Source organism: Pogona vitticeps, chromosome 1, assembly GCF_051106095.1.
Source record: "Pogona vitticeps strain Pit_001003342236 chromosome 1, PviZW2.1, whole genome shotgun sequence".
Lineage (NCBI taxonomy): Eukaryota > Metazoa > Chordata > Lepidosauria > Squamata > Agamidae > Pogona > Pogona vitticeps.
The window spans coordinates 130,408,171-130,422,709 of NC_135783.1; the positions used below are offsets into that span (position 1 = coordinate 130,408,171).

Here is a 14,539-nt window from a genome sequence, read left to right on the forward strand (position 1 = left end):
CTGCCAACCTAGCAGTTCGAAAGCATGCAAATGCAAGTAGATAAATAGGCACCACCATGGTGGGAAGGTAACGGTGTTCTGTGTCTAGTAGCGCTGGCCACATGACCACGGAAACTGTCTACAGACAAACGCTGGCTCTATGGCTTGTAAACGGGGATGAGCACCGTGTCCTAGAGTCAGACACAACTGGACTAAATGTCAAGGGGAACCTTTACCTTTACCACTATATGGAAGTGGAGGCGAGGAGGCCTATGGGTGATAATATAGTGAGTTTTGTACCTCCTGCCCCCACTACTCCACGTCATCAGTAAAAGACTGCATTTTAGTAATATCCCTTGTCCCAGAAATGTCTCAATGCTGGTAGGGGTCAATCTTCATATCAATACAATCTTCACATTTTATAATGGATGTTGATTTAAATATTAATGATTTAAGCACAGGCAAGAAAGAAAGGTAAGTCTCTGCTCTGCTTTTAAGAGTGAAAATAATCTGAACCTTTAGATGGGGTACAACTGCACAACTGGCATCAGCATGGAAACCAAGATGGCATCCTGAAGTCTGCACTGTATAAGGTATTGGGCCTTATCTGTTACAAGCATCAGCAGCCCAATAGAGCAAACACTCATTGAGGACTGTGGTGATGTAGTTTAAAAGGTAAGTTTTTAAAGTTCTGAAATTTGAATAGTAGTTCATAGTGTTGAGCTATGAAATAAAGCAAAGAAATATTAATCAATGAGTATGCCCGTGTTGGAAAATGAGACTGAAAGATTTTGATCCAGTTGGTTTTTAGCCTATGTGAGTTATATTTTCGTATAAAATGTTCTGTAAAAAATCAGAAGGTTGCTACTGTGACTTCCATCACTGATAATTAATGTAAAAGGGTAAAGTATTGTTCATTATATTTCTGAGTTATATTTTTAATAAAGGCAACTCCTCCCTTGAACACTATTATTTAAGAGAGACAGATGCTTCAATCGGGTGAAATCTGCAAGTCTGTATGTCATTGATGTGCTATTATTTTAAGATATGCTATTTTCCACACAAATAAAGAGCAAACGTGAAGTGAATTGATGTCTTTGAGAAATCATGTGCCAAATTTAATCTTACCTGAGGGTCTCTTATTCAAACAGTTGTATGTTAGTTATAGGAAGAAGCAGGTATGAAAGAAGAAATTCAAAAGACTTCAAATTACAGTAATTTGAAAACTAACTGGAGGAGAATGACTCATACAGAAGGGAAATCCATCTTTATTAGTAAAATTAGATATTCTGTGGCTCCTAGATTAAGAGAAGCTGCACTGCAATGTACACATTTATAAAAATGTGTAAAAAGAAGCCAGCTCTCTGGGGCTATGTAAGATACTACTGATATCATACAGCAGCTAAGAGACCATACTCTAATTCAAAGTCTTCATCTTCTGCCATGTGCTCATTCATAACAGTACAGTGGCTCTGGGTAAATCTTTTTGTCTTTCAAGATCACTCTTTTTGTCTACTCCAAATATGAAAGATGGTTACAGTGGTGCCTCACTTAACAGGTGCCCCGTTTAACAACTAATCCGCATACCGATGAAGATTTTGCGATCGCAAAAGCGACGCATAACAATGTTTTCAATGGGAAAAAATCGCTTTGCGATTTTTCCCCATATGCCCCATTTTTGCGCAGCTGATCGGCGGGGCTTCGGGATGATTGCGGGGAAGTGCTCTCCCCCCTCATCATTCCGAAGACCCGCCGATCAGCTGTGCGAAAATGCGGGCTTCGGGATGATGGGGGAAAGCGCTCCCCCCATCATCCCGAAGCCCGCATTTTCGCCCAGCTGATCTGCAGAATTTCGGGATGATGGGGGGAGCGCTTTCTCCCATCATCCTGAAGCCCCACCAATCAGCTGGGCGAAAATGCTGGCTTTGGGAGGATGGGGGGGAAGCCCTTCCCCCCCATCCTCCCGAAGCCGGCATTTTCGCCCAGCTGATCAGCAGGGACTTTGAGAGGACTGCGGGGGAGGGCTCCCCCCACGGTCCTCCCAAAGGCCCCATTTTCACACAGCTGATCGGCCGTTCCAAAATGGCCGCCGGTGTGTTGCCTCACTTTAGAGGCACCGAAAATGGCCGCCCCATGGAGGATTTTCGCATAAGGTGAGTTTTTAAGCCCATAGGAATGCATTAAACGTGTTTTAATGCGTTTCTATGGGCTTTTAAAACTCGCTTAGCGATGAAATCACTTAGCGACCTTTTTTCCTGCACGGATTAACGTCGCTAAGCGAGGCACCACTGTATTATGCTACTTTTCCTTATAGGACTGTTGTAACTGCAACTTATAAGGTAAGAGTGGTTTAAAAGGGGTTTTGAAGTAAATTGCAACTAATTTTGAAAAAAAAAGGAGCTGCTACTGATGTTCTGTTTGGGGGGCTGTAATTTGTGAAATTTACTGTTGTACCACCGAGGAGTCTAGGAAACCAACTATCTGTTTTCAAGTTATTTTGTCCCGTGGTATTGGAGAATTCAGGGGATAGGAATCCAAAGGGCTGGACGACACATGTGGGGCCCTCAAGGAGCTACACTTTTCCCAGTCCTGAGACCGAACACGGGGAACACTTTGAACACAGTAGAAAGAGTGTTCGTACTTCCTGCTTATTTAGTAAGTTTTGTACAGGTTTGGTTAAACCTACATATTTGTTAAATTCTGTGAAGAGTGGAAGACCTTAATGTAAGATCAGAAGATATTATGACTGTTGGACCTGCTCTGGGCGGTGAAGTGGAGAAACAAATATAATCACACTTTCAGCCTGGCTATAAGCTGACAGAGCTTTGCACATAGCAGAGCAACTGCCATAAATTCTGCCACCATCATGACTGTAAAACTGTTCTGTTAATCCAAGCGGGAAAAGGAAAGAAAACAGGTAAGCATACAAGAACAGAGATATCAAATGCACAATTAAAAAGAAGAGTACAGATTGACGATTTTGGTTTAAAAGTACTGTAGTCCAGAATGCATGTCAGCTGCAAACCTCTGTGGGATAGGTGACATACTGAATCCTTTGGGTCTGAACACAAAGGGCTCTGCCAGCAGTAACAAAATGCTATCTCCTTTTTTTCTTTCTGGAAATTCTTAAACTCTGACTGGTATCTATTCCCAGCATTTGCTTCTCTAGCAACCCTATGTACTCTTTCTTCAACTAGCCAACTGTCGGCTTGGGACAATCTGCAAGTGATCAGCTACCAGAAACATGAAGCTTTCTTTGCTCTCTTTGTTCCATGTTTGTTGGCTCAGCTTCTGGTACCATCTTTTCTTTTCCAACTCCATACTTCCTTTCCTACTCTGTACAGTGCTCTGCCTGTCAACAGACCCTCTCTGTTACTGCTAGGCCCCCTACTCTACTAGCTTGTTTTTACAATTAAAGTCATTCCTTTTCACCACAGCATTTGGTGATTGTTCAGGAGAATGCACCAGCAAGGTCTGTAATGTATGCTGCCTTTTTTACATTGTCACCTGGACAGTTTACTCAACAGTCCTTCAAAAGCTGACTGCAACCTTGTTTCCCGTGTTTCCACTAGGATCTATAAACAGGGATCATGTCTGCCTCTTTCAACTTAGCTATTTGCAAGAAGAGGCTGGAAATCTCAGCTGCCATGTTATTCTGACAACATTGGCTCTACAAAGATCCATTAATGCTTTAACTGAATGTAATTCCACCTTCACAATGATAAAACAATCTGGGCGAAAGCTTCTAACGGAATAGCCTTAGTTCCCCACACAAAATAAGAGCAGCTGCTCCCAGTAGAAAGGTATGGTACGGTGTGTGTGTTTCCTAATGGCATATGCACACAGAGCAGCAGAGTTATCAGCAGAATATATCTTAGAAGTACACAAAACCTTTTTGCTTTCAGCTAACTATATTAACACAAAACAATAAGCCAACATTGTTGTGAATTCTGGCTTATCCACAATGAACAGATTGTTAACAGACATAGTAGCACACTCACTTGGATCCTCCTCAAAATGATGTGGTTAAAGTAATCTAAACATGCCCATGTGGAATTGTGTTATGTCTAAGCTGGGCGCCAGGCTTATTAGTGATTCTGGAAAATCTACAAGCCAACATCAATCTGTGGCTTTTTAGAAGAAAACAAGCCAAATGTCCAGATGTAGCCACTTAGCTTTTCTGCCCTGGTGAAGTTCTAGTTATTTTAGACACTCCTGTTTGCAGGAAGAAGACCTTTTGTGCATATGCACTGACACCATGCTCAGAACAAGTAAGCCAGAATCCTCAAAATTTTATGTTAACACAGCCACTAAATATGTGGAAGTTATCTAATTCTTCTCTAGAAACTGAAAAGCACTCTATAATTGTTTAGTTCTTGTATCTGCAATAATGTAAATGATGACAATTCAATGTCTCAAAGCAAAGCTGACTAAAATAGGGTAACCAAAACTTTAAAATACATATGCAAATATTAGCAATAGAATTTGTGATCCTGTAATAGTCACACTAATATAAAAACTAAATGCAGGGCCAACATCCTGTTGCTTAGCATAGTAAAGTATAGTACAGTAGGCACATTGAATCAGCCAACTCCTCCGTAAGTTCCACTGATTCAAATGGGCCTACTCTAGTTGCAACTTACTTTAGTGTAGCAAGTCACAACTAGAGTAGGCCTGTTTGAATCGATGGGCCTTATAGAAAAGTTGATTCACCAAATCCTAATTGATTCAATGGGCCTACTCTAGTGCAATTCACTAGTTAAGCAACAGGATTTTGGCCACTCTGTTATAAGCAGCAAGTGGTTGGTGTCATTGGTCTTGGACTGTTATGGTGCCATTTTCCTGTTCAATATTTATGAAAACATGGAGCTCCAGATGTGGAAGCTGGCATGGTGATCTGCTGAGGTGTTGGCTGTATGCAACCAGGCACATGATTGGCATACTGTCAAGATTACCATGGAAACATCTGCAGTTGGAGCTCCATGAACATAAATACTGACCAAGATACTGGCCTATGCTTTGAGAACCCTGTGTTTCTGATGTCCCTAGCAATTCTCTCTGAATACTAATAAACTGAGGTACTTTCAATGAACTGAAGAAACCATCACAAAATAAATAAAACACTGCCATAATTGTAGTCACTTCTCCTCCACTAAGATGCATTTTGGTAATAAAAGATTAGGGTTTTTTTCTTCCATACTGCTTAACACATACATCATGTCTATTCCTGTTGCAAAAATATTTCAACTTACAGATATTTTAGATTCTCAAGGTCTTCAAATGCTCCAGTTGGTATTCTTTTAATATGATTGTTGTTTAGAAGTCTAGAAAATAAATGAGAATAATTATTTGCTTCTTATGCGTTATTGAATTGTTATGCAAAAAATACAAAGCTAAAACATGCTTAAACATATTGTTTGCAAAAAGAAAAAAAGAAACCATTTAAGTAACTTTGGCCCAATATAGAAAATTGATTCATGATACAATGATTTATGATATTATGTACTCTCAGACATTGTATATTTGATGCCTAATAGTGGATAAAATGGAACACAGTGAGACATGCACACATGGATACACACATTCTACTAAATCAACCAGACTGGCCAAAATGGCAAAGATAAAGAAAATAATTGCGGATATACAGTAGAATTATAGTAATCCCACATGCTCCTGTCTTTCATACTAATAGTGTAACTCTTTCACCAACATTAGACTATTAAGAACTTTGTAGAGGCTCTATCTTGTAGCAACTAAATATAAAAAACACAAAGCACTTAAGAATCCATGTGATGCAAAGATCATTTGAACAAAGACACAAAGCTTTAATAAGGTTAAAAACATAATAGAGAAAGTTGAAAAATGGTTAAGCTATATACCAAAGAGAAAGTACATCTTGTAAACTTACAATGTATTAAGATTTTTGAGCCGTCTAAATGCACCAGGTTGGATTTCTTTGATCCTATTAAAGCGTAGATCCCTGAAAAAAAGAGAAAAGAATGTACATGAGTATAAAAATTACCACTTCAGGCCAATAGTTCAAGAAATGTAATACAAATCCTTCCTATCAAATGTAATATATTCATACTTCTCAAACCCATCCTACTTGAATTACAATAGTAATCTATTTAAAAAATCCCTATTTTGTAAACAACTGAACATATTCAAAAGTAATATGAAATAGGTTTCTAAAATGTAGCCCAGAATTAAATTGCAAGTCAGTTGCAGTCAGTGATGCACACACTCTGATAACTGTTACTCTGCTTAGGGAGGTCTAAAACTATCAATGCTGTTGTGGCAAGTCAGAGAAATATTATTTAATAAAATAGTTATACTTCCACTTCTATTTCACATAAGAAAAACAGTTCTGCATGATAAAATTAAGTGCAAGGGAAACAGTATTAATCTTTACTCCAAAACTTGAAAAATACACATTTAAGAACTGTAGTTTTTCACATATAGATTGTCAAGCTGAAGTATGTAACAGCATCTCAGCTGAAGATCTTTCTGAATTATATGGATAAACTGGAAAATAAATCAGTGTGGCTTTATGCCTTGTTATGGGACACAGCCAACTTTAGTTATCTTAATTGACTAACTAAATGAGGAAGTGAGGAGGAGGAGGAGTGTACACATATTGATTCTACTTGACCTCTCTGTAGCTTTTGGCAGTCGGCCATGGCATCTTTCCAGTATGCCTGGGACAAGACTTGGGGACACCACTTTCCAATGGTTCCAGGCCTTCCTAGAGAGCCACTTTAAGAATGTGATGCTGGAGGACTCCTGTTTGATACTGTGGTCAGTGGTCTCTCATGTACTGCAGGGTTCCAGCTTTAACATATATACTAAGAGAGCTCATTTGAAGTTTGGGAGTTTGGTGTCATTGCCACCACTACACTGCTAACATCCGATTCTACACCTCCTTTCCATTTAAATCTGAGCAAGTCTGTGGTTTAAATCAGTGTCTGAAATTAAAAATGGACTGTATTGCATATTGTTGAATGCCCCTTGAGGATTCTGGTTTGCAGTCTGCATGATAGTTAGAAGCTTTCATAGCTAAGCCCAGTGCACTACGAACTGAGCCTATTCCTGCTGCAAAGAGACCCCATTTGAACTAATGTAATAGAGCACCAGAGGTGTTGGAGGAGACTCTTGAGAGTCCCCTGGACTGCAAGGAGAACAAACCTATCCATTTTGAAGGAAATCAACCCTGAGTGCTCACTGGAAGGACAAATCCTGAAACTGAGGCTCCAGTACTTTGGCCATCTCATGAGAAGAGAAGACTCCCTGGAAAAGACCCTGATGTTGGGAAAGTGTGAAGGCAAGAGGAGAAGGGGACAACAGAGGACGAGATGGTTGGGCAGTGTCATCAAAGCAACCAACGTGAATTTGATCAAACTCTGGGAGGCAGTGGAAGACAGGACGGCCTGGCATGCTCTGGTCCATGGGGTCGCAAAGAGTTGGACACAACGACTAAACAACAAAATACAGTATATCTCCAAGGGGCTGCCCTTGAAAAACTTTTGAACATTTCAATCATTCCAGAATACTGCAGCCAGATTTTTGCTGTAGCCAAACTAATCTCCAAATCTCTGAACTACAGAGCTAGAAGGGACCCTACTGATCACTGAGTCCAGCCCTTGTCAAAGAGACACAGTGGGGATTAAACTCCGAATCTCTGGCTCCACAAGCAGATGCCCAAGCCACCATTTTACAAGGGTCATGTACCTTCCTTGGGAGAATACTGTATATTCATTAGTTGCCACTATGTCCCCAGGCTCAGTTCAAGGTGCTGGTTGCATGATAGCTCAGCCCATTTATTTGAAATAATTTTTTTTTCATTTATGAAACTACCCAAGTTTTAAGCTCCTTATTTTGAACCCCCTGCACTTAGAAGCACATATCATTGGAACACCTGAGGTGGCTGCCTTGCTTAGTGGTTGCCCCCCAGGCTCTGAATTCCTTGCCAAAAGAAAGCCAGGTTGCCTCCATCCTTTTTTGGTTTTTCTGCCAACATGCAAGAATGCTTTTATTTAAACAGCTATTTGCTTTTCAGATGATCTGACTGTTGAAATATCCTTCAAGTAGTGGGTGCGGTTTTTTAAGATGTGTTTTTTAGGTATACATTTTTATGTTTTGATCAAAATGTTCTGTTTCATTGTTGCTAATTACCTTCAACAGTACTCTATATTAGAAAGATGGTGTATAAGTTTAATTTAAAAATACATTTCCTCATGGAAATCGGTTCTGCAAAGAGTTTAACAGACATTGTGTTTCCCCACCAACCATCATTTCTGAAACCTGAATGTGGAAGCTTGCTAAATGTATGTTGGTCAGGGATCTAAAATGTGCATGGAACAGATAAGACTTTCAATGCTTTACAAATAGGATTACACTTATGACTGACTGGAAGCAATTGTGGATTAACTGGGGAGAAACAGTCATACAAAAATGATCTCCAAATAACCAAAACAGATGGGGGATCAAAAACAAAACAGAAACAAAATTATAATGAGTATTTCAAATGTAGGGGACGTGGTGGCGCTGTGGGTTAAGCCGCAGAAGCCTCTGTGCTGCAAGGTCAGAAGACCTGCAGTCGTAAGAGCGAATCCATGTGACGGAATGAGCTCCCGTTGCTTGTCCCAGTTCCTGCCAACCTAGCAGTTTGAAAGCATGTAAAAATGCGAGTAGATAAATAGGTACCACCATGGTAGGAAGGTAATGGCGTTCCGTGTCTAGTCGCGCTGGCCACGTGACCACGGAAACTGTCTTTGGACAAACACTGGCTCTATGGCTTGGAAACAGGGATGAGCACCATGCCCTAGAGTCAGACACAACTGAACTAAATGTCAAGGGGAACCTTTACCTTACTATTTCAAATGAGTCAATCTTTAAATGCAACTATGATCAATAATAACACAAAATATGGGGAAATATGTATACATAGCTTTCGGCAACGACAGCTGGAACACACCAGCATACCTTCCATATACTGATATCTTCAAAATCTTAGAACAGAGTAAATCAGGAAGCTTGTGGGTTTTTTAAATACTCTTTGTTCTTCCATTAAAAATGCCTAGAGGGCACACTTATCTTTATACATATGCCAAGTTTCAGACATGATATATGTATAATCCCTTCTCCTTTGTTTTTGCTTTTGTCTAGATTTGGAAATGGGTGTCACAAAACAAAAGTGATCTGTTGCAAATTCTTCACTCATGGACAGAGCAACCTATATAAAAAATTCATTGTTTCACAGTTTCATGGTGTTGTTCACTTTAGTTAAATAACTATTTGTGCATATTATTAGAAAAGATAAAGAGATCCTACATATTAGTATTAAACACAGAGTTAAAATTAGTTCATTTGCTTATATCTTATTAACAACAGAAACTCCTTTAAGATTGTGGAGAGGGTAAAACTACATCTAACAGAATTGGAGAGATAACCGGGTTACTGATAAATTGGCATGCATCAGAAATGATTATGCTTAACAAAGAGGAAAAAGAAAAACATAGAAAATAATGTTAATATTTGAAGGACTTAAGTATTTAGGTGTTAACATTCCACCTAGTTTGGTAGACTGAAAGAGGAGAATTTTAAAATACTGAAGTACAGTAATTAATAAGAAATAAGCTTGATGATTTAAGGAAAATTGAATGATCATGGTTTAGCAGCATGCAAATGAAGATGCTACCCAAGATAATATTTTTATTTATGATGCTACCAATATGGATAAAGAAAGAAGAGTGTTTTTGCTCCCTTGGAAGCAAACAAAAGTTATTTGCTTTTCATAATGAGGTTGTTAGCTCTCCCACAGTAACATCCTTAGCAGATGGTTGGAACTGTACCACACAGAATATACTGAAATCCTCTTGGTGTATCTATGCCTGTAGAAGGCTGATGGCATCATCAAAAGAGGTTGATGATAACATAATCCCCAGCAGCAACTTCTCATAATTAGATTTTCTGCTCACACCCCACAGCTCCACACGATGAAAGAGTATCACATCAGAAGTAGGAAGTGTTTAATTTCCAAAAATCCCTTACTGCTGAGGAGGTCATTAGCCTTCCATAGGTGTAGCTATGCCAACAGGATTTGAGCCATTTCTTATCTCACAGATGAACTGTGGCTGACTATTCTATCTTACTTTGAGACATTTAATTTTCCTCTCAAAGATAAAGTCCATCCCAGATCACGCGCTGATCAATTCAATCTCAAGCTCTCATGTTCTTCTTCTTAAATATTTATTTACTCCAGATTCTCTATTTAATTCATCACAAATAAACTTCTGTACAATTAATTCCCTGTGCCACACATCAAGGGTTTTAAGCAGGAAAATTACACATATTCTACCTGGAAAAAATAATTTAGATACAAACATCTCATAGAATCACAGAATAATGGGGTTGGAAAGGGCCTATAGGGCCATTGAGTCCAACTCCCTACTTAATTCGGGAATTCAAATCCAAATATGTCACAGATTCATACTGTTTTTCTCTTGTTAGATTGAAAAGCCTACTAACTTTAAAAAAATTATCCTTTTTCTTGTGTAAATGAGTATTTCCTAAATTGATTTTCTGCCATTTGAAAGAGTGCTGTGAAAGCATATGGCAGGGAGGACAACTTAAAAATAAAGTGGATATGAGATGCAGCTGTTGTATCTTTCGCCCCCAGTTTACTTACCAGCAGCTGATGGTAAACACTGTTTCCCTACACATAACAAAAGATCTGTAACTGCCAGGAAGACTGCACCGCTTGTATATATAGTTTATTCTTATTCTATTATTATTATTATTATTGCTCAAGGTCAGTGCAGCAGGAAATGAAAAACAGATCATGGTGCAGGAGAAACAATCAAAGAGAACAGAGCACGAGAAATTGCATAGAAGACATTACATAACCAACCCAGCACCGTGATTGTCTAATTTAAGTAGCACTTTAACAGTGGTTTCACTGCAGGGCTACTTACTAAACTGAAAGTTATAAACAATATTCACAACACCTGTGGTTGTGCAATATAAACATTTTGAATACCAAAAGCATGGATCTGGTAACATGTTGGGGGGAAAAGAGGCTGTCTTATAGGCATTCTGATAGCTTTACTGCTCTGGGATATAAAATAGCTACAACTTTATATAACTGTCAGAAATTATTTGGCACTGCAGAAACAATGAACATTTCATTTATTTTAACCTATTAGGGTTTTGTTTTAAAAACCCAGTTTTCTGCAACTCCGGCCAAGGCATCTTCACTACCTCTTTCCCATGTTCACAGGATGCTCAATAATGTTTCCATTTTGGAAACCTGCCAAGCTCTACTCAACTGCTCCACCAGTTCTGGAACAGCATTCAGTTTCCTACGTCTGGCACAGACCATTTTGGCTGCAACCAGCAAGTTCATCAAAAACATACCCTCTCTTACATCCGCCTCTTACCTAACACCAACCAAGACTATTTCCCCTTCTTTTCTAAACCACCTATATATATTTATTCTATGAGTATATCCCACTAATCTAGGATCTTCAGTCCGTTCCATCACTACGGACTATTTGCATGGCACATTTCCATGCAATCAATTCACTTTATGGATTTTGTTTAATTTCAGTGGTTTTATAAAGAATGTAATGCTGAAGCTATTTTAAACTTGAACACACTGAAAAAGATATCTCCTGTTTGTGATATTAGATTTTATTCCTGGTTAGATATATCATGCTCCATTCCAACATACGCTCTAATTTTCAGCCCTGGTGGGCGGAGTGCTGCCTCTCTCGCGCATGACTCCACCCCTGCATGTATGTGTGACTCCGCCCCCCACCCCACACACTAGGTTCTGTTGCAACCAGAACCTGACGCGATCACTGCATGGAGGAGGAAGACAGCTGCATGCTGGGAGGCAGAGATGTTTGTATGTACACCCAGCTTAGCGGGAACCTTGCTCCATTCCGCTATTCCATATACACTTAAATGTTTACCCTGCCCACTGCTCCAGGCTACTTCCAGTAGCCATGTTATATATTTGTGTAAGGTACTTCTTATGATCCCATGTACTAAGAATTTTGATAATTTTCTTTAAATGAGCCTTGTGAAGGTTCTTTATGACACAAAGGAGGTTCCAGTGACGTTCAAGGTTGTGTTGCAATGAAGGAAGGGAAAGAAGATAGGGGAAGGAAGCTGAAGCTTCTTCACAGGTATGGCCTTTATCTGTAGCAGAAGGGCTTCAGGGCTTGGAAAGCTCATCTCTTTTATGAGTCCCTGAAGTTCATTTCTGAGGCTGGCACAGGAGAGCCGCCAGCATTCCTAGTCTCCTTGCACTTCTTTATATCTGGGACGCCAAAGAAGCTTCTTTTCTCTCCATCTCATTTCACTGTTTTCACTGGCTAAAAAGGATATTTCCTTCATTACAATAAATTGTATCCACATTTTCTACATAGGTCCAGGTTCTGCAAGACTGCCTAAATTTTATAAATTTTAGGCCAGCAGGGATGAGGAACCTCTGGCTCTTAGATGACCCTGAAATACTGTACTAACTTCTGTCACACCTTTCTAGGGCTGATGGTGGGACAGGATGTCAAACATCCAGGGAGAGGCACACATTCTTCATCCTTGCAGTACTGCAAAATACTTTGCTGTCGTCACAATTCTGGATGAGGGGGATCCGTTTGTACTTATTTACTTAATTCAATTCTAGGGGCCATTTAAGGGCCATTATCTCTCTCACACACACACACACATTTGTAAAATACACACACACACACACACACACACACACACAAACACACACATGTATGTATGTATGTATGTATGTATGTATGTATGTATGTATGTATGTATGTATGTATGTATGTATGTATGTATGTATGTATGTATGTATGTATGTATGTATGTATGTATGTAAAACATTAATCAAGATTTAAAAATTACTTAAAAACATTTTGAAAACATTTTAAACATCTAAATTTCAGCATTCTCTATACCCCTACATATTGCTTCAAAGCTTGCCTGAGAAGGAAAGTCATTGCCTGACAGAAAGACAACAGGGAGGAGACGCACCTGGCTTCTCAAGGCAATGCTTTCTAACGCCTGGAGCAGCCACTAAGAAAGCCCTGTATATACAGCATAAAAGCAACATAATCATACGACTGTAATATAAATAATAGCAAATATAAACAACAGAATAAAGTTTCACCACACACTAATTTGTTCTGGTTAATCCTGCTGGATTTTATTTTAGAATATAATTTTGCTTTATGATTTTTCTCTGGTCAAAAAATGAGAGATAAGATATTTTTGCCTTGCTCAGACACAACCACCAACAAAAGGAGAAAGAGAAGCCTTTTTTTTCCTTTTCAAGACAATTCTGGGCAACAGTACGTAATACATCCAAGGGGAAATGAAGAATCTGTAATCCATTCTTCATGGATTTTCCTCTTGTTATGAAAACAGGACACAGGTGCAAACAAATAAATACGAGCTTTTAAAAACTGGAACATGGATTTGCTGTATAGGAGAACACCTCCTGCCAATATCCCAAACACCCGTACAACAGATATAGTAGCAACAATAATAATCTTAGAACTATGTGTCCATGTGTCAAGAGAATGGATATTGGACCCAATTGAGAACCTCCTCTGCCTACAACTATGCATCATTGGCCCCTTCTCCAGTTCTTAAAACTCACACTGGGAGGTTTTGCTCTTTGCATTTTTGGCAGAAATCTCAACAGACACCGAAGCATTGCCACAAACACAAAGCTCCAATCAACAACAAAGGAGGATCTCCTATAGCATTGGTCCCCAACCTTGGGCCTCCAGATGTTCTTAGACTACAACTCCCAGAAGTCCTCACCACCATCTCTGCTGACCAGGATTTCTGGGAGTTGAAGTCCAAGAACATCTGGAGGCCCAAGGTTGGGGACCACTGTCCTATAGGACCAATGGGGCAGCTAGGTCTGCTGTCAAGGTTAAGCACTACCTTTAAACATATACTGCCTCAAGGTATTTTTAAGGCCTCTGCTACAGCTACTTGCAACAAAACATTCTTGGGAGCCCTCCAGAACAGTGGGAGAAGGAGCCTGAACTACAAATGAGGGAGTCCAGTCCATCTTTTGAATTTTATGTCTGCTGTGAAATCAATAAATGGCCTCAGGCAAGCCACTGTCTTTCAACCACTATCTCCCCATCTGCAATTTGTAGAATAAAACTAACTTATCTTACAGGGAGGCTGTAGGGGTTATAATTATGTATTTTTTTACCTAATTATTTTCATCCCACCCTCTACCTGGATAACTTCAAAACAATTTTAGACTATCTGAACAACAAAAAGTAATTCAGGAAAACCAAACTAAAACCTGTAATACAGTAGAACAACACAAAGCCACAATCAGTCTCAAATTCCAGGTGAACAGGCAAGTTTTAATTAGCCCTACATTGGCACCACTCAGGCCTCCAAAGTGAAGGGACGCCATGGCCAGAGTGCTGCATCTGAGAAGGTGTTTTTCCACAGATGCTCCCAACTGTGTAACAAGGATGACTCAACAAATTGTGGTGATCAGGCAGGT

General features: G+C 39.5%; 1 protein-coding gene across 1 annotated transcript in view; it reads right to left on the reverse strand.

Annotated features, from left to right (window-relative positions):
- PXDN (peroxidasin) overlaps positions 1–14,539 on the reverse strand; it is a 100,781-nt gene that overhangs the window by 61,525 nt on the left and 24,717 nt on the right. The window contains exons 2-3 of the mRNA XM_073000947.2: positions 5,888–5,959; positions 5,232–5,303 (exon numbers count right to left, since the gene is read on the reverse strand). Of these exons, the coding sequence (XP_072857048.2) occupies positions 5,232–5,303; positions 5,888–5,959 (144 nt within the window). The remainder of the gene's footprint in view (positions 1–5,231; positions 5,304–5,887; positions 5,960–14,539) is intronic.